Genomic DNA, 21,197 nt, shown 5'->3' with positions numbered 1-21,197 from the left:
ATTATGCAAATAATATCTCTTATTAGTGAACCAACAGTATTTATGAACCGTAATAAGACTCACCGAGTGAAACATAGACAAAAGTTATACACCTTCATTACAATGAGATGACTATACATAGATGATGGTGATGCTTGTGGCATAGGTTTCACCACTAAATGTAAATATCCAACAAACTCGAAAATAAAAATAAAAATAGCATCATTTTTCTGAAGTGATCATTCTCGTTTATCTTGTGTATTAGTAAGGAACCAATGCGAGATACAAGAAAACTCCTGAGATTGGGTATCCAATTCAGTGTGAACCCTAAAATATATGCATGAAAAATACTCTATCTGCCAATGTAGTGTTAGAATTTCAATTAGTACCCCTAAAGCTCTGATCAATCAAGCACCTCACATGAATAATGTTTTTTGAAGTTTTTCACAGCATAATATAAAATATTTGGCTCAAGCATATATCAACAAATAGCTTGTAAATGAGCAAGGTGATTCATGAGTTAGGGAAATATCAACATCTTGCTTGTAAAAAATAACATGTAGAAAGACAGACTCAATTTGAGGCATTGGAAACCTTGATGCCTCACCAAAGAGGTTAGCTATTCATTGTAGGTTACAAATACAACTGCTTAAAAGTTGAGTATTGAAAGGAATTAATTCAACTACAACGGGTATGCACTTCAAATCAGCATCTTGAGCAGAAAGATGTGACAGCTGACATTAAAACCCTCAGAATTCAAGAGTATGAAATTATCCAAATGTTACACCAATGTCTTCAATCTACCTTAAAGGCTGTATCTACCAGATGATCTTCACATAATGATAGAAAGGAGACGGTGCACTCGTACTATATAAGGGTGTCCCTAGAGCATTTTACATAGCAATAGGGGGAAAGCCACATCCATGACAATATGTGAAGAAAAGGTCAATCTAAATTTAATGTATGGCATCATCACGTACCTTGCGATTTTTGCGTAGCCTTCTTAAACCTGCTGAAGAGCTAGGGACTTCATCTTCAAAAACTTCATTAGCTTCTTGCTCACTTCCTAAAACTTGATTGTCATTGGTGTTCCACTTGGTTCTACATTTTGGACATTCTCTTGGTACCTATATCAGTTATTACAACAAAGAAACAACTAAATATCTGTAGCATTCCGTAATAGCAAGTACATATCTATAGATGTAGGAGTAATTTTAAAAGAAAGAGGATTAACTCGTGCACGATGGAATTTCTTTTTGACACAATAGTCATGCATTCGCACTGAACACTCTTCATTTTGACATGCTTGGGCCTGTAATGTACTCCAAAATTGTTCAAAGAAGGGGGACAAAAAGCCTCCACAAAGAAGAGGTTTAGAAGAAAAGCATACCTTTATTCCTGCTTCATTGCAAACATTACAAATAGGAACATCATAATTTTTGAAAACATTCCATAACTCCAGGAAAGACCTCACACCCAAGGCAACCATTCCATCTGCTGAAAAATTCAACCAATGATCATGCGTAAGGTCTTGTAAAGTCTTCTCTTTCTGTGCCAGAGTCAGGCTTAAAACTGGTGCTTGTGCCGCATTGTCACCCATCAATTCTTGCTCATTCTAACATAAGCAAATCTGAGTCATGGAAAAACCAAGAAGATAATATAAAAGCTGAAAACATGAAGAGACTTTGAACAAGAATACCTGTGCTTCCAATTGCAAATTTAGAGCTTGAATGCTTGATATCTTCCCTTCTAATGATGTATCAAAAATAACTTTTTCCAACTGAAAAACAAGACACACTTTAAAAGATAATGCCTTCTGATGTGACAACTAGAACCTTTGAGATTAAAAATGAAAATATTAAGGAGAGAGTTGCAAAGTATGTGTAGGTCAGATACTTCAGCAAGAAAGACGGATCCTACTAAGAACAAATGCAGATCACAACGAAGCAATGATCTGGCAGAACAAAGTCAACATGAAGATAAACCAACAGTGCAACCAAAATGATAGTACAATTGACACTCAAAATCAGTACAATCAATCCTCAACACATCAAACCGGGAATGAGCTCTACGTCAAATATCTGCTACATACTAACAAACAATACTACAGGGTCACTGCAGCCTGATGTAGACAACATTAACTATTGACCTTGCAGACATACAACTACTTAAAGAAAGGACTTGCACATAGATTCTGCATCCTTATATTCCTACGGGAAAAAAAAAATTGTTTCAAGCCCATGGCAATTATGGATTCCAATACCACAAGTAAATAATGCACCATAGACAGGAACCTAATCCACTCTAAAAAAGTGTGTATAATATACTCAAGGACATATCCAAATGTGCTAAACTACAAGCCAATAAACACAAGGACAAATGTCTAGATCATCTCCTCCCCAAATAGCATAAGAATATATTCAGAGGGAATCACACAAAATAATGATGCCCGAGATTCTGCATCCCTCTTGGGAACCGATGAGCTAAAGCCTCAATATTAAACAAACCAATGCATGATCCAACTGGCACCAACAAAGTCCACCATCCTGATGCAGGAAGTGGTCGTAAGGGCTGCAAATGATCATGAAATAGAAAATCCAAATACAATAACGATAATCATGACTCTTAATAAAATCCAGTGTCTGCCCTTGGAAAAGTCAATCTTTCTGGACATAATCAGGCATAAATTTTGCCAATTTAAGAGTCATCATAAATAGCATATTTTCCGGTAAGCATCGAGTTGTGCATTGACTTTTCATTTTCTATTATTAATACAATGTCAGTTAGGAGCAATCACAGGTTACCAAACTTTTGCATACACTCATCAACATATGTCATATGCATGAAGATATCTGCTCGTTACTTAAAATGTGAATATCTTTGAAATATGAAACCCACCACAGCCTTGAAAAAGGCAATTTGAGCATGTGTGTACTGTGTTCCCAGCTTAGCCTGCTCATTTCCAACTTTATTGACAATACCATAGTACAGCTTCCCATCATACTGATTAGTGCCCGCCCGAATTTCCAACTGTAAAAAGTTCATCTCTTTATTGATAATGGCAACAAATTGTGGAAACTCCTCAGATCCTGAAGAAAGGACAAGGGGAATTTTGTAAGTATCTCCCAGTCCAATAGGATTTCTATCACCTCATAAATTATCTAATCATAAAAGAAATATTGGTATTGCAAGCCCCTTTGTACAGGATAAACAAAAGTATATCCATATTATGGCATCATCATAAGATATTATGCACAGAACAAACAATGTGCAGCCATATCTTGAAAGTTGATATGACGAGCCACTACGTACAGTATACACAGCCATAGGTAGAAAGTTGACATCAGCATTACATACTGGAATAAAAAACAGTGTAGGCATATCTTGACAGAATAATGGCATGCATTGACATCAAAAGCCACTATATGCATGATAAACAGCAGTATAGAAATATATTGACATCACAAGCCACTATATATATGATAAACAACAGTGTTCTCCATATTTTGCCACAATAAACAGCAGTACCATCATGTCTTACAAGATCAGCCACATCATAAGTCCCTTTACATAGGATAAACAACAGCATTTGATCTGAAGAGCCAAACAATACTGTTGACCACATCTTTACATCAAACACCAGCATATACGCAATAAATAGAAATATATATACAAAACCAGGTGATATAGACATGTTCTGAACATGACCAACAACAATAAAAGGCATGTTTTGACAGGAGAAGAGATATATATATATATATATATATATATATATATATAAAATAACAAAGACACAATTTGACATGAGAAACAATAACGTTGGCCATATGTTGACATCAGAATCCAATCTACAATGGACAAACAGAAGCATGGACAAGAAAAAAAACACTGATACAGACATGTTTTGGACATGATGAACAATAAATACATGTTTTTGACGGTGGTAGAAATACAGACAAAATTCCAACATAATTTAACTCTTACAATATGCTTAAGGAAACAAAGCCGTGTTTTTGACAGGGGTAGAAACGGGGAGAAGATCGACCACATCTGGACATCTTTAGAGACAGATTAATTAATATCCATTCAAAAAACAGAAATAAAAAAATTTAAAATTTAAGATTTGCGAGAGAGGATGGAAACCTTGTTGGCAGAGAGAAAGGAACATGGCCTTGGCATCCGCGTCTGTGATAGGACCTCTGGCCATGAGCGATTGGATGAAGGCGTGATGGCGATGGTCGAGCCTCCCCATGGCGCCAACCAATTCCAAACCCACGCCTCACAGTAGAACTTTTGCTTCGACCCCCCCACACATTCTCATTAGAAGATAGATGGCTTCAATTCATTTATGTAGCTTAACTAAACCCAATGTCTGGTTAGCTAAGCTAATAATAAACTCACCATGAGCAGCAATCCAAAGTGTTAAAGAAGCCAAATTTGAGACTTTGCCTTCATTGGCCCCTTCTTCAAATTGCCCAGACTACGTCTCACATCTACACACAATGTGTAATTGATCCCACGCATACCGCATTACACATTACGTGATCGATTTTGTTAGACTCGGTTACTTGTGATTGTAGAGCATAGCATCTACACTTGTAATGCCTCCATAGCACAGTGGTAGTGTGTTCCCTTCGTAAGGGAAAGGTCGCGAGTTCGATCCTTGCTGGTGGCTTACCTATCAATGGTCTCATAGGTCATATTTGACCTCTATCTGAAAACTCTCAGAGTGTTCGCAAAACAAGACATTGTTCAACCATCTTCATAACAACACTTGACATTGATTGAATGTGTTCGATCCTCGTTGGTGGTTTACCTATCAATGGTCTCATAGGTCATATTTAAAGTGTTTACAAAACAAGACGTTGTTTAGCCATCTTCATCATAACACTTGATATTAGTTGAATGTGTTCTATCCATAGTAGCGAATGCATGCATCCAATTCACCTTGGATGATGTGCTTGTAGTTAATGAGTCTTTGGTGTGTGCCTTGGGCTATTGATTTGTTTCTTGATTGAATTCACAAGCACTCTTCAAAGTTACTAGCAAATAACCCTACTTCGATTTCGATCGCGACATAGAAGTATTCACGTTTGGTGAGGCATTCTCTCACCATGTGAGGGAACCTTAGGAATCACAATATTTATTTTTGGGTGTCATGGTTCTCCTCTCTACCCTTGACTCTCCTCCTCGTGTTCGCTTTGTGATGTATTCACACGAGTAAGGTCAACATTTACCTTTATATGTTGCTAGAAAAACTCAATATTGTACCCCATCATAATCGATCCATGATTCATCACTTTGATAAGCCCCCCCCCTTCCCCCCCAAAACGACAATGACAACGACACGAACCTCTATCATGGTCATATTTAGGTTCAAACAATTGAGCTCTTATGCATGGGAGAGGAAGTTGTTGAGGCAAAATTGATGATGACAATGGTCCAATTGTCCGAGGTAGAAATTTAGGGTGTTCTACCAAAGTTCCTTGCCCAAAACTCACATTGGGTGCACTCCAACAACCGTATAGGTGTTGCAGGACAAATGCCTTGAACCAACTACAATATTGTGATTGATGTTATATTAAGATACGAGCATTCATGCCACTTACGATGGCTTGCACATATGGGTTCATTATATATTTCGCCTACAACATGCCCACGCTATTTGGTATTCTATTCACTTTTGAGAGACTATTGATAGTCAATGTATGGTTTAAGGTCTCTTTGGGTTAGTGGCAACAAACATTGATCTCTAGAGTCTTGTCACGGAATCTTCAAATGTCATTACTACCATTGTCGTGTCAACACACGTGTGTGCTTTGCTCAAGCGGGATCATAAGGGACACATGAACCAGGGAAGACACAATGTCGTTGGAAAGGTATTCGTAGTTACTTACCCGTTATCTGGGCTCAAAGCCCCTTTTCTAGATTCACTTTTGTGTAATCCCTTTGTTGAAATAAACAAGCTCATTAGTCTATTAAATTCAAATATATCACGTTTTTATAACTAGGCTATAAGTTTTATTTAATGAATAGGTAAATATTAAGTAACCTAGTATATTGTGGTTTGCATGTGTTCACACATGCACACCACAATATTATTAAAATATAATAATATAGTAGATAATACTGATAATTAAATATGTCATAAAGATTTTATATTAGATAATATCTATTTACCTTAAAAGTAGTGGGCAAGAAAAAATTAAAAGAAGAATTCTATAGTGGAGAAAAGAAGTGTGCATAAAGAAAAAGAGGAGCAAAGCAATGGTCAAAAATATGTGAAACGGTAGACATGCAACTAATTTAAGACACGACCATTCCTATAAAAGGCAATGCATGGATGTAAGAGAAGTGGGCTACAAAAAGGGAAGCACCTCTTCAAGCTAGAGTTAGCTTACGCCATTCCTCTTCTCTCCTAAGCCATCAAAGTTATTCATGTATAAGCAATAATTCTCTTCTAATATAGTCTTAATTTTATCCAATGTATGCATGTTTAATTACATGTATTTTCTTCTTATATCTCATGATATCTTAGTTTCTTTCATAATTAAACATATATTGTGAATTTTATGTGGCTTACTACTCTTCTAGCGATGTGAGAATAGCATAAATTCTCATATCCTTTGTATTCTTCTCATAAGCAATAATTCTCTTCTAATATAGTCTTAAATTTATCCAATGTATGCATGTTTAATTACATGTATTTTCTTCTCATATCTCATGATATCTTAGTTTATTTCACTGATTAAACATATATTGTGAATTATACGTGGCTTACTACTCTTCTAGCGACATGAGAATAGCATAAATTCTCGTATTCTTCTCTTGTGAAATGTTTTTCATGCTCTCCCTTTGTGGATTGCCTTTGTGGAATAACCTAAATCACACAATCCCTTTGTGCGCTGCCTTCTTGGAATGACCTTCATGCAAGCCCTTTTGTGAACTGCTCTCGGGAATACTCATGGAATGGCCTCATATAATGGTCTAGTGTAAACCTTTTCTGGAATGACCTAAAGTAAACCCTTCATGGAATGGCCTAGTGTGTAAACCCTATGTGGAATGGCCTCGCGAGATGCCTTAGTGTAAACCCTTCGTGGAATGGCTGCTCTCGATGAAGTATGTGCGAACCCTTTGGTGGAATGGACTTTGTGGGATGGCCTAGTGTAAACTGTTCGTGGAACACCTTCGTGCAATCTCCCCTTCATGTGTTGGGCTCATGCAATCTCTTCGTGGAATGCCCCCCTCTTTCACGTAATCCTTTGTTGGAATCTTCTGTTTGATTCCCTTAATGGAATGGCTTGGTGCTCGTGGTATGAATGAGCACTCATAGATTCCAAGGGGCTCTTTTGGGAAAGGGTGCTTAGGGAGAGTGCTCTCTCATGACGAAGCCTCACAACATTGTTACATAATGAGATTAACTTGGTTTAAGATTAATGTTAATAATTAGGTAAGTAATTAAGAGTTAATTAGTACCTAATTATGTGATTAAGTTAAGCGTGGAAGATTAAGTGATATGTGTGTATGTGTGTGAGAGGAAGAGAGAGAGAGAGAGATACACTTATGAATAACACAAGATGGGGGATGAGTAAGTATATTAAATTATCATTATCATCATCGTCAAATACAAAAATACCCACAATGAGGTATATATACATCTCATGTGCAAAGGTGCACATGTGTGAGTAGAATATAGGTACTAATGTGTAAGTCCTATATTAAATGTACTTAGGAGTGGAGGATCTAGAATATCCTACTTAAGTACAAGGTCCTATTTAAGGCGTTATAGTCAATAGTTCTAACTAGATTCTATCTAGGTAACTACGAAGTTACATGGTTGACTAACTAACTAAACTAAGTTGAGCTTGATCTCGCAACACGCCCCCTCAAGCTCAAGTGTGAGGCGTCCGACATCCGGCATTGTTTTCGGCGTTGTTCATCTTTCGATGTCGACTTCTGTGCAGCTTCCGTTCGGCCTTCGGCTTTCTTCGTCGTGGCAATCTCGGGTCCTCCCCCTCAAGCTGGTGACAAAGGCTTGTAGTGTGTGGGCAAAGGTCGACTACTTCCACCCATCGTGGGTGACGAGTCGCTTCGGTGGAGCTCTTGGGCTCTTGTTCGGTCGCTACCTTCATCGTGAAGGCGTAATGATGGGCCATATACTCGTTGTAGCCGAGCCGAGTGACGAGATTCTTCTCTCTAGAAGAGCGTGGAAGTTTTTCGCTCGCCGATGTGAGCGCCTTCTATACTCCGGTCCGGGTGCACGCATGATGGGTACACCGAACTCACTGTCTAGTGAGGGAGCCGACACATCTGAATCATTGTCATCGGGGTGATTGACTTTGTATTCGGGCATCTTACCTTTGCCTTTATCCAAGTTCGTACTTGGCCACGACATGCTTGGGTCATGTGGGGGCTCTTGTGGCCAACTAGGCTTTGTCGTAATCGAACTTTCTTCAAACATGTGTTCGAAGCGATCTCCATCTTCTACCTCCTGTTCAGCCTATTCCGGGTCGAGCAGAGTCAGAGTCGAAGTTGTCTCTGATGCGTACCACAATGCGAACTCGTCGAAGACTATGTCTCGACTTACCTGAACCACTCCGGTAGAAGGGTTGTAGCACTTGTACGCCTTCTTCTCGGACGAGTATCCTATGAGGATACATTCCTTCGACTTCGCATCGGCCTTCTATCGTCGTTCGTTCAGGATGTGTACATTTGCAATGCTTCCGAACACCTTGAGGTGCGACAGGATCGGCTTCTTGCTGACGAGGAGCTCGTATAGAGTTAGCTCATGGACTTCATTGGTGGTGCACCGGTTCATGAGATAGACGGCCGTGGATGCCGCTTTGGCCCAATAGAAATTCTGCATGTGCTTCTCATGCATCATGGCGCGTGCTACCCCGAGTATTTGTCGATTCTTCCTTTCGGCGACTCCATTTTGTTGGGGTGTGTGTCGGCATGAGAATTCTTTGCGAATGCCTTCACTTTGAAGGTAGGAGGTGAATTCGTCAGAGAAGTACTCCTTTCCTCCATCCGATCGTAGGCATCGAATGTGCCGACCGGTTTCTTTTTCGACTTGCCCCTTGAGCTTTTGGAAGTGGGAGAACACTTCGCTCTTCTTCTTCATCGAGTAGATCCACGCATAGCGCGAATAATCGTCGATGAAGGTTACGTTGTCGTGCCTTTCGGCTCCGGATCGTTGCGTGAGTCGGGTGGGAACCGCCAAGGTTTTGGACTAGGAGGAAGAGGAATACAACTTAAGGCTAGTTATGAATAGTAGAAAGAGAAGTAAGATAGCAATCTCATGAATCCCACGAGTTTAGTGTATTTAAAACAATATTTAGATTATAAGAGTAATTTAGATGGCAAAATTCGTGAATCCCACGAATATATTAGATTGATCAATCCTTGTATATTAATCAACAACCTTATACATATTTCTCTCCTCCTTATATAAAGATGGAAGAGGCTAAGAATGGCTTCATGCTTTTTCACCAAAAGTGTCCATGCACACTAAATGTGCATGTGATGCTTTGTCATTTCCTAAGTATAGGGCTCATGCACGCTAGATGTGCATAAGTCACTTTTAATGTCACGTGTAAATAAAATATTCACATCCTAAAGAATACATGATTTTTACCTTTTAATAAAGGTATGTGTAAATAAAGGTCTTATACGTATTAAATCTATATGTATAACACTAAAGATAAGTTATTACAATGGTAAAGTTGAGGTTTATCTACGTGGAGGTGCAAGGTTTGAATCTTGCCCTATGCACGTGATAAATATTTTGATATATTATTTATTTATTTATATGTATCTAAAATCGGATATATTATTTTATGGTTTTCACGTAGTGTGTGGAATACACTACGACAACGTAGTATCGGCATCCGTCGATCATCGGCGTTTGAGTCAATCCCCATACATCCGAGTGTATGATGTCGAGGAGGCCTTTGCTTGCGAAGCTCTCCTTCGGGAATGGGAGTCGATGTTGTTTGACGAGTTGACACGCTTCGCATACTCGGTCGACTCAAATGTCGGAAGTCCAATGACGACTCCCTTGGTTTGCATCGCTCGTAGCTGTTGGAGGTTTATGTGGCCAATTCTCTTGTGCCACAACTCGATGCTTGTCTCGGTTTTGAGACCTTTGGCGTACATTGCCGATTTCACCTCGTTCGAATCGAGGATGAACATTCGGCTATCTCTCCGCCCCTTCGCTATAAGTCGACCATCTTTCTCGATGAAACAACCTTCGTTGTTGAAGCGGACTTGCATGCCTTCCTCCACGATTTGGCCGATCGAGACCAAATTCTTCGTTATTGTGGGCACGTGCAAGACATTCTTGATGCAAGTTTGCTCGCCTTCTTTCCCGAATGGGACATTGCCGATGTGCCGAATGGGGTGCGTGGTGTCGTCTCCCATCTCTATGAAGCCGGGTCAATCCGGTGTACATAAGTCATTGAATCACTCCTTGTGGGATGTCATGTGATGTGAGGCGCCAAAATCGACGAACCACACGTCTTCCGAATTGGAGGTGCTTGCGGAGTTGGAGGCCATCGTAGAGTTCGCTCTATGCCTCATTACGAACATTAAGCCACAGTCGCTGTAGTCAGAATTCGATGTGCGATTTGTGAACATTTCGCTACAATTGTCGTAGTCAGAGTTCGATGCGTAGTTTGTGAGTTGTCAACTTGTTGAAGCTGACTCACTTCTCTTTTTCCGACACTCTGCCTCGTAGTGGCCCACTTTGTCGCAATAATTACAAGTTGCAGGCCTCATTTGCCGACCTTGTTCGGCATGGAAGCTCCCCCTTCTTCCGAAGGTTCCTCGATGGCTTCCGTGAAGGTTTGAGTTCCCTTCGTGTGATGGGCCGAATTGACCTCTTCTACCGCCGTGCCCTCCTCCGCGGCCACCGTTTGAATTCAAGAAGAACATTTGTCCTTTCGACGTCTTGCTTTTGGTTTGGACGTGGTTCTCTTTGACCAATAACATTGATTGGAGGTCGAAGAATGAAGGAGGGTTTTCTCTCGCCAAGATTGTCGTCCGTAATGGATCGAATCGTTGTGCGAGGCCGCCCAAGCATACTTGAACCATCTCGTCTTCGTCGACGTTTATGTTGATGGAACCAAGTGAGTCGCAAATGCTCTTGATCTTGGCGGTGTAGTCCGAGACAAACATATCTTCTTGCCGGATGTTGTTCAACTCTTGTTAGAGTTGAAGCTGTCGGGCGGTCGTGTTGGCCGCGAAAATTTTCTTTAAATTCGCCCACGCCTCTTTAGGCGTCTTGGCGTCTCGAATGTGGCTAAGCATGTGGTCGTGGACACATGTTGCCAAGCAATACATGACTCGACTAGCCGCTTGCTCCCATGTTGCGTAGTCGGCATTCTTTGAGTTCGGTTGATTTTCTTGAGCGTTGTAGATGTAGCTCCAATACCCTTGGCCGACGAGGTATTGGGTCATCTTGTACTCCCAAGATGAATAATTACTCGGGTCTAGCTTTTCACTAGGGACTGAGCTACCCATTTGTGTGTTCGTGTTGATTGTAGTGTCTTCTCTTCTTTTGCTTTTGTTCCTTTGATGACGTACACGTGCTACGTAGCGGCACTACGGTAGCCGATAGCTGGATTTTGTCGTCGGCGTCTCAAACACACAATCACAGAGTCGGGTGGGCTTAGTGGATTTTCTAAACCACACGCTCTAATACCATGTTAATAATTAGGTAAGTAATTAAGAGTTAATTAGTACCTAATTATGTGATTAAGTTAAGCGCGGAAGATTAAGTGATATGTGTGTGAGAGAGAGAGAGAGAGAGATACTTATGAATAACACAAGATAGGGGATGAGTAAGTATATTAATTTAGCATTATCATTATCATCAAATACAAAAATACCCACAATGAGATATATATACATCTCATGCGCAAAGGTGCACATGTGTGAGTAGAATATAAGTACTAATGTGTAAGTCCTATATTAAATGTACTTAGGAGTGGAGGATCTAGAATATCCTACTTAAGTACAAGGTCCTATTTAAGGCGTTATAGTCAACAGTTCTAACTAGATTCTATCTAGGTAACTACGAAGTTACATGGTTGACTAACTAACTAAACTAAGTTGAGCTTGATCTCTCTACAATTAACAATTATTTTGCACAACAATGTTTGAGTAAAATGAGAACCCTTTTAACATAGGGTGTGATTACAAAAGGCGGGGTAATAAACTAGAAGGATGGTCTTCAAGTTTCAGTGGCTTAAGCTCAAGAATGACAATTGCCTCGCCTTTTGCCATTGTGCCTTCCATTTCCTTGTACACCTCATCCTATTTGAGTACCTCCTTTCTCCATCTCTTGGCCCCCTGTTCCAAGGAAGAAGGAACCCTATAGTTAAAGCTAAGGTGTCTATCACATTCCCTCTCCTCGTATATTTGACCATTATCCTTAGAGCATTAACATTTTCTCATTCATAACCTGTAATTACTATAAGCATGGACTAATGAAAACTTAAGCTAGTTGATGACTTGTTGCTTTTTTGTTATTCTTTTAGTAGCAACTATTGTCTTTTGCATAGGATTAAGTGGTCAATTGTGGTATAGTTTGTTTTAACAATTAGTTTAAGTGTAAGTAGCTTGAGAGTGATTGACCACAACTTTCGCTCGCCTCACCCACAAAAGGGTAGACAATGGGATGCCCCCACAAAACGGCCTCAAGATGAACCAATTTTTATACTTGGAATTATAAACGGAAACAAAATTTATAACTTTTCTACAATTTTTTACATGAAATTGAAATTGAAAATATAAATTTTGTTTTTGTTTGTAGTTCCATCATCCATGTTTCACTGTTTTCGATAGCACATATCCAAAACATAACTATCTATTTTTGTTGTTTGAGCACTAAGGACTACCTATATATTTCTCTATGTCGTCATATTAATCACCGTTTTATTTATATAAGTGAAACGTGTTGAAAGTTATAAATGGTGACGGATCCATATGTTATATTCTATAGATTGCATAATTCTTTACGAGAAATTGAGAGTATAAAATTGTTTTCTTTGTATCCCTTTTGGTTATCCTTAATAGTTATAACTTATAATACATTCATTCTTCATGAAAAAAATTGGTAGTTTTCTTTTATCGGAATATATACCGTGCACATGCACTTGTTTATGGATATATACACATGCAAAATATGTATTTTACTAGGAGAAATCATTTGTTTGTGATAATTGATAGTGATATTACACTAAGGTGATAAACCACAAGTTTTTTCCTTGAGTTTTGTTAAGTAGCATACGATGTTAATATGACTTTGTTCACTCATTGCTATAGACTTTAGGGGGCAAACACTATTGAGCATGCTAATGGAGCGAATTGGTTCACTTATTGAACCAGATTGTTAATCCCACTCCTACACTCAATTAAATGACTAGAAAATATTTTTAAAAAATTTATATGAGGAGGAGGATGTTGCATATGCTATTTCTCAAAGACATGGTATGATGCAAAAAAGAATATACCATTGAATCCAAAACGACGACGGCTAAAACTGAAATATGGTAATCAATAAGTAGTATTACAATTTGGTATATTTGGAAGACAAGGTGTTTTAAGGTATTTCAAAATGTGCAAAAAGGCATGCTCAAACAATTACTGGAATTTGGACAAAGGTTCTACATAATTTAAGAAGTAGTTTGGATAACTAGATTAACTATAATAGTGGATATTGAATGAACGTTGACCACATAAAATTCTCTTGAGTGAAATTTGAATTGTCATAAGATCATCTAATTGTTTAATTCATAATAATGAATAAATCCTTAAAACTTGCTAATTTCCGATGTCATTCTTGAAGGATCTGATTGACTTAACTTGAGAGTATGTCTAAGAATTTGGACAGAAAATTCTCTGGAGTGAAAGTTGAAATTTCATAAAATCATAGAATCATTTTTTTCATAATAATGAATCCATGCTTAGAACTCACTTATTTCCGATACATATCATGCTTGACTTATTTGATTGACTTAACTTGAGAGCATATTATTTTATTATGCAATCACAAATTATCGTGGCAAGATCAACAATATAGATATACATGTATGGTTAGTTAATCTTCTCTTGGTTTTTATAGACAATCACAAATGTCCCTTGTTTTGAAATGGATCTCGTTGAAATTATAAATATTTGTTCAAATAGATAACGTTTGACGAGAATGCCTAATGTCTTCATTCATAGAGAGTGAAATATCAAATTTTTTGGTGTTATGCAATAACATCCCATACATGTATACGTGAAGCACCTACACTCCATGTGTTTTGCTCATTGTCACCTCAAAGTTTTGTATATGTATAGCTTTGTCTTTTTTTGTCAATTTTCAATTTTTTCTCTTTTATTTACATAAACCATTTATGGGCATTACATCATAATATAAGCTTGATCCAAGCATTGCCACACAATGATCCCAACCTTTGTCATCTTATTTGTATTGATTATTGGTTACTTCCTATGCTATTGTTGACCATGGCCTATGCTTCTATGATATGAACCCTATTTGTACAAGCATCTATCTTTGATGGTAGTGACAACAAAATTAAAACGACCACAAAGCATGTAAGATAACCAATGATTCTAAAAACAATCTAACATTTACAAATGCAATATCAACTACGTGTGCCATATTAGCTTAATAGATTATGCTGAAAATACCCTGGTACATCTTGCGGTCCAAGTGTTCCATATGATAATGGGTGCTAGCTAATAACTACATTGAGGGTCCAATATGAGCGGATTGATGGAACAAATGATGCCTCAGATTTAATGAGGCTGAATTTCAGAAAACGATGGTGTATTACACCGATGGCTGTAGAAATTGGAGTGGATATACGATGGCAGTACGTAGTACCGAGATGGTTGTTCCCCTCTCCCATTAGATGATAGAGGGGTGTGAATGACATGACAAACATAGAGAACAAACATGTGGGCTATTTAGTGTAAGATAAATAAGTGATGTAACCCATATGGAAGTAGGTAATGTCTAATGTTGTGTATTGTATGTCATTTTAACTAATGGACTATATTCTTCTTTGGAAAAAAAAAATGCAATATCAACTAAGTGACTTACAAAGTGCTTTGAAGAGTTGATTACAAAGTCAATGAAATAAATGGCATGCTTCATTGAGGTCCATTAAATATGCATACATATTGGTCATACTGTAACGTGGTAAAATATGACTATAAATATATCAATAAGATAAAGAAAATCATCACATGTCTTATTAAACAATATTTTATTGCTTCAAATTCATATTAAATCAAGTTGATACATTTGTTTACATTAAGTGGTTGATCATGTGACTAGTTAAAAAAGTAAAAGTGACTGTTTTAGATTTGAGCTATAAAATGTGATTATTTAGAATGGAAACTAAGTTAAGAGATGATAAAAGTAGGCGCCTTATACAAAGGTTTTATTGTAGATCTCTTTATGGATTGATGGTTACAAGGTGCTACAACGAAAATAGAAGATCAATATAAATAGGTATCAATCGATACAGCAAAAAAATTTGTTTCGTTGTGTCGACTCAAATTCAGCACTTCATGGCACAAGTACCCGTACGAGTAAACTACTATTTTATGTGAAGTTTGAACCATTTTCATCACATAGTGTTTTTGTTTGTAATCGTCTTGTTAGCTAGTCATATCTCCATCGATTTGTGCAAGGGGCATTATTGATGTTTTTTACATAAAAACGTTTTGATGATGGTTTCCATCTGCAAATCACATTGGATTGGTTTTATGAGGTAGATCAGAAAACTAGAAAAATGGTACTTCTCATAACACCCTTAGTTCGAACCTCAAGGGGTTTTAATATTTACATTTTTCATGACAGGATCAAGAGCACAAGGCACACTAGGATTTGAACACCCGATTTGAGACAAGCAAGTATTGACTTATTACGTAATTTCGTAAAGAGAAAGAACTACTATATATTAAAATTAGAGCAAATGACATTATTCATATTGCCTTTAATTCAGTGTTACCAATGTTCTCTCCTAGAAAGAGTACCAATTACTTAATGCAAAGCCTAGGCTTTCTCTACGCCAACTTTCCTTCTCAAAATAACCACATGTTGATTAATGAAAATAAAAAACTATTTTTCAACATGAAAATTGGGATTTAAGGGCACATTATAAAAACATCATGAATTCGAGATTCGTGAGGGGTACTACAATTATTGATATTTTTCCATAAAAAGATGGGATGACAGACATTATTTGTATAATGCCTAAGATGAGTATGGACTCTTGAGAATCGAGGGATATTATTGATAAACTCCGTAAGAAACGCACTAAACTTTTAGGCCATGCAAAGGGGAACATCCACCCATAGTTTTCTCTCTCCTCCTTTACAACATAAGGATATATACGAACTAGTGCGTCAAAACATTCCCTCTCCTCCTCTATCAACCATAAGTATGAGGTGCCAAATCGTGTTCAAAATCTTGTTATTCCCACCAGACAATAACCCGACAACACGTGACAACGACTGCATAAAAGAGGAGTTTCTTTACAAGCTCACATGTTGTTGTTCATGTTTTGATCAGATGGTATGAGAGAGGGGGAATGGGATCATGATAAACAAGGTGGTTCAAGAAGAAGAAACGGGTACTATACATACTACAGGGATGCGACGAGTCAGTGTCTTATCAACTCATGAGCCACGAGCATACGGATGGAATATGTGTGGCGCACGATAGACACATTGTTTTTGCTTTGTTGTAAGTTGTAAACTTGTAACACACACACACACACACACACACACACACACACACACACCCACACCCACCCTTACACACCCTTACACACAGAAACACACAAAGAGTGAGTGAGAATGGGCGCGTGCGTGATTCGGTTTGATTTGGGGTGGGTTTGATTGTCACTGGTCAGCAATCCAATTCAAATTGTGTCCCCCTTTAAACTCTCGATTAAATTTAAGGTTCCCCAAAATAGGCACGTGATGAAATGGGTCACTTTCGAGCCTTTTCCCCCACGTGATTCAAAACACATACGTTTCTCTATGTAATCATACCCAACCCAACCCAACCCAAAGAGTCTTCTGTTCTCTGTCTCTCTACGCAAGGTAAGCAAACCCTAACCCTATAAATCCTCACCCAAGCTAATACCAAATCCCTGAAATTCTAAACTTAAAACCCTAACCCTAACCCTAACCCTAACCGTAGTTCCCACAACTATAAACTATAAACTCTAATTCTTAAACCTAACCCTAATCCCATTTTGTCTATTTGCTTTTCTATTGCGTTCATCTTGTCCGTATCTAATGCCGAAGTTTTGTCTTTTATGATTAGTTCCTTAATGCGGGTTCCTCCCTTGCGTCCATCTCTGTAGATAAATTTTGGCCATGCCTCATCATTTTAATGCAAACTTGACTCCTGGGATTCCTCAACATTCGTATGGCTATGGGAGGAACCATGTGAATATGGATGATCAGAGATGGACGGTTTTTGGACAAGAAAGAGGTAACACTCCTTTGTCATTTTCTTTCATATAATTTTACCTTTGGAAGACTTTTTCCAATGCTATTGTCCATACATTGAAAGCACTGTGATAAGGTCAGATTCAGTGTTGTTTCATGTGTATTTTGTGTGTGCGTGGAGAAAGAGAGAGATAAAGACCCCAGCAAATTGTAGGTCAGTGGGTAAGGTTGTCTTATGGAAGACTTTTTCCAATGCTATTGTCCATACATTGAAAGCACTGTGATAAGGTCAGATTCAGTGTTGTTTCATGTGTATTTTGTGTGTGCGTGGAGAAAGAGAGAGATAAAGACCCCAGCAAATTGTAGGTCAGTGGGTAAGGTTGTCTTATGGAAGACTTTTTCCAATGCTATTGTCCATACATTGAAAGCACTGTGATAAGGTCAGATTCAGTGTTGTTTCATGTGTATTTTGTGTGTGCGTGGAGAAGGAGAGAGATAAAGACCCCAGCAAATTGTAGGTCAGTGAGTAAGGTTGTCTTATGGAATCTGGAAGGTAAGCCTTCAACCGTTACATTCCAATGTGGCATCTCGTTTAGGGAATCAAGGGAGAAGTGTAAAGCCAAAGCTTTCTTTCTCACTACTCGATGGAGTTGGACAATTTGATGAGCTCTCCCATGTAGGCAAGCAAGGATATATTCTTGGTGGTTTCATGTTGATCACCATCATTTCGGTTTCACCTATGTTCACACAGCGAGTTTAATAGTCTGGCAAATGTCCTTGGTGGTATAGAAGAGTTGAAGGAGAGAACTTCATAGGAGAAAGTTGTACATCATCACCATATGAGCATCTTAATCTGACCGTGTGATCATCAGTATCGACCCATGAAGGAACTCCTTCTTACACGAGGAATCCTTCTTTCACCTCTAGATTGCTAATAAATACCAAATCAAATGAAAGAAAGTCTACTAGAAGATGAAATCAGCTTATAAATAAATCATGATTACAAGTATGTGTGACTTCACTTCAGGTTACCATATGCTGAAACAAATATAATATCCCAAAGGAGAAGTCAGTGATATGTGATTGCTGCTGTGTTCTGTGTGGTGGGAAAGAGAGAAGAACGATGATGATGGTATGTTAGCGTCTAATGAGGGCCAACAATTGTTACTAAGCATTCTCCCCAGCTTTGTACGTGGGAGATTTTAAATGGTAGAACAGAAAGAAAATTAAAAGCTAAAATGGAAACACAAGAGAACAGAATGTCTTGAAGGCATATGACACCAAAAGAAAAGTTTGGCAGACCGTATCAATACAATCTACTTCGGGGATGTATTCTCTGGAGTCTGGAGCATGTAAAACATGAGAGAGGAAGACCAGATAGATGTAGCTCAGTAGGGAGGATTTGTGGTGGGGACCAGTAAATGCTCGGAATTTGGTACAACTTGTACCCATGTGCATGGGTGAATAATAATATGCATTATCAGTAGGGCACTGTCCCAATATGAGAAAAATAAATCCTCACGGGAAATTTTGTATGTGAGAAAAGCATCATTGAGAAGTTTCTAACATGATCTTCTCTTCCCTTTATTTTTCTTTAATCAAAGGAAAGTTGTTTTGGTTGTGTTACTTCATTTACAAAAGTCATTTTGTTCAATGAAACAAATAAAATTGGCAGGCAGAGTACAATCAAGTCCTACCTTTGGGAGTCATATTCTAATGCAGAGATTGCCAATGCAACAGGAAATACATTGTTAAGCCATGATGCTGCTATCAGAATGATTATGGGTGAAGATACTAGCATGCCAGATATCAGAAAAAGGTAAATTTATTTCATTTACTTTTTCTCTAGATCACTTTACTAATATTGGATTTCAGGAATTTACTCACGTCTTCTTGCAGAAGCAATCAAATGTCTAACATTTCACATCCACCTGCTCAACTAACTGTGTTTTATGCGGGTACTGTCAGTGTATATGACAATGTGCCTGCAGATAAGGTACAGTTTTCCTTCAAGCATCTTTAATATTTTAGAAATTCTTAAATTTATGTATATAAATGACTATTGTGAGCATTAGGGTTTTGTATGTAGAGACCTAAACACTCCTGTAATAATGTCCATTATACGATATATAGAGGTAACATGGTTTTAGCATGTAATGACTTGATCCCATTGTTTTCAACAACCCCTGATTTTGATAAGTGAACATGTACCCATGATTGTGTTTTAATTCCTAAAAAAGATCAAGTGGGCAAGGGAAGAGAAAACTGAACTGCACATTGTTATCCACATCTAAGATATTTGTTATTGGCCCTGGATAATTGTTCTGATGTACATTAATCAATATATTTATGGTGGCATTTATCTCAGGCTCAGGCATTAATGCAACTAGCAGGAAGTGGGCATGGATTGCCTATCAAAGAACAAACTTATCCACAATATCCACCTCAAGATTCATTGTTTCATACAGTTCATAGCCATCACATTGAGACAAATGCGCCCGTTTATGAAAAATATCCAGATGGGCATGGATCAATACAAGAATTGACAAGGTTGCTAATACCTTGTGGAGCTTTGGTACCAAAGGGTGAGCTAAATTGTAAGATTCAAGGTGCTTGAAAATAGTTTTGAAGCTTGATCTTCTGTTGTAATGCCTTATATGCATTTTATTCAGCTTTGCCAATTGCAAGGAAGGCATCATTGGCTCGGTTTCTAGTGAAGCGCAAGGAAAGGTAACTTGGTTTCTAGTGTAGAGTGCTCAGTAAAATGAAGTATCACTCCAAGAAAGTTGAGTGAAATATTGCGTGTGTGAATTTGAAGTGTTCCTTAAATCATGAAAGAACAGAGCCATTGTTCAACTTTGGGAGATGGGTTTAGAAACAGGTTTTTGAAAATGATAGTAGTCTTGGAGTGGGCCCTGTTGTATGCTTCATAGTTGTGAGTAGGTATTTTATTATAGGTTTTCCTTTCATCTTTTCAGTAGTGGTTAAATATAGTACAATACAATGCAGCCGACAAATACGATGTAACATTTCCTGTACTGTATGCAATCAGATTGCTAGCTCCATATCGTGCACGAGACAAATGGCGCACACTGAAAATGTATGGACTCTTGGAGGGTCAGGGCGAAAATGATGGAAGTAACTCTGGATTGGGTATAGAAAATGCAGATGATAACTCACAGAATCTCATTTCTGAAAATTCATATCAAATTTCTGAGTGTGGAAGTGCTACTTGATCCAATTTTCACACCAGCAGACATCTTGCTTGACATATTAGGATATATATATATCTATATAAAGTATTAAGATTAGCATCTATTTTATCCTTTCTGTATACAAACAATATATCAGCATATATGCAAGCTGTATGATTCAGTGTATATGTACAGAAACATATACGGAATTGCTTCCATGAACTCTTCAAACAGTTTGTATATTGTGTTTGATGTGTTCTTTCCTCTTTATTGTTGGTTTGGCTAAGTTTACAACTAGTTATGATCTCTAAAAGCAAGGTGATTTTTGTTTGCACTACCTGTGGTATTCAAAATCATTCTAATGTTATGTGATTTCTGTATTTTGATCTATCTAAATGTGATCATTGGAGAGATGATCGAAGTATTTTTGGAATAGGTTGTCAAAAGGCATGGTCATTATAATATAGGATGACTACATTGTAAAGCAGGGATAACCAATCCGTTTGATAATTTCTGTTAAATGATTTAGAGATATTC

The 21,197-nt window shown here is 38.0% G+C and overlaps 2 protein-coding genes and 1 non-coding gene across 5 annotated transcripts; 2 read left to right on the top strand and 1 right to left on the bottom strand.

The window, feature by feature from the left end:
• Nucleotides 1-472: 472 nt before the first annotated feature.
• Nucleotides 473-4,270, bottom strand: EMB1379 (embryo defective 1379). Of its 2 annotated transcripts, XM_087332633.1 has the most exons (6): nt 4,123-4,269; nt 2,878-3,068; nt 1,679-1,759; nt 1,370-1,594; nt 1,214-1,291; nt 473-1,106 (listed from the first exon to the last, which is right to left on the bottom strand). In XM_087332633.1, the coding sequence occupies exons 1-6, from the start codon at nt 4,229-4,231 to the stop codon at nt 936-938; spliced, it is 855 nt and encodes a 284-aa protein (XP_087188759.1). In that variant the 5' UTR covers nt 4,232-4,269; the 3' UTR covers nt 473-935. The 2 variants fall into 2 exon arrangements, with proteins under 2 accessions (XP_087188759.1, XP_087188760.1); XM_087332634.1 differs by lacking the exon at nt 1,214-1,291 and having other exon boundaries at nt 4,123-4,270.
• Nucleotides 4,271-4,582: 312 nt separating this feature from the next.
• On the top strand, nt 4,583-4,654 carry TRNAT-CGU (transfer RNA threonine (anticodon CGU)). The gene has a single exon. It is a non-coding gene; the product is annotated as a tRNA-Thr (tRNA).
• Nucleotides 4,655-17,095: 12,441 nt separating this feature from the next.
• LOC147853440 (protein TIFY 6B-like) lies at nt 17,096-20,962 on the top strand. Of its 2 annotated transcripts, XM_087332036.1 has the most exons (7): nt 17,096-17,112; nt 17,339-17,509; nt 19,207-19,285; nt 19,366-19,462; nt 19,835-20,051; nt 20,139-20,196; nt 20,519-20,962. In XM_087332036.1, exons 2-7 carry the CDS (start codon nt 17,392-17,394, stop codon nt 20,700-20,702), a joined length of 753 nt encoding a protein of 250 aa, XP_087188162.1. In that variant the 5' UTR covers nt 17,096-17,112; nt 17,339-17,391; the 3' UTR covers nt 20,703-20,962. The 2 variants fall into 2 exon arrangements, with proteins under 2 accessions (XP_087188162.1, XP_087188161.1); XM_087332035.1 differs by lacking the exon at nt 17,096-17,112 and having other exon boundaries at nt 17,175-17,509.
• The last annotated feature ends 235 nt before the right edge of the window (nt 20,963-21,197 follow it).

Source organism: Azolla caroliniana, unplaced genomic scaffold, assembly GCF_043228905.1.
Source record: "Azolla caroliniana isolate FFs.n. ecotype wild unplaced genomic scaffold, voAzoCaro1.0.p SCAF_16, whole genome shotgun sequence".
Classification (NCBI taxonomy): Eukaryota; Viridiplantae; Streptophyta; class Polypodiopsida; order Salviniales; family Salviniaceae; genus Azolla; species Azolla caroliniana.
This window is presented reverse-complemented; position numbering and strand designations above follow the sequence as displayed.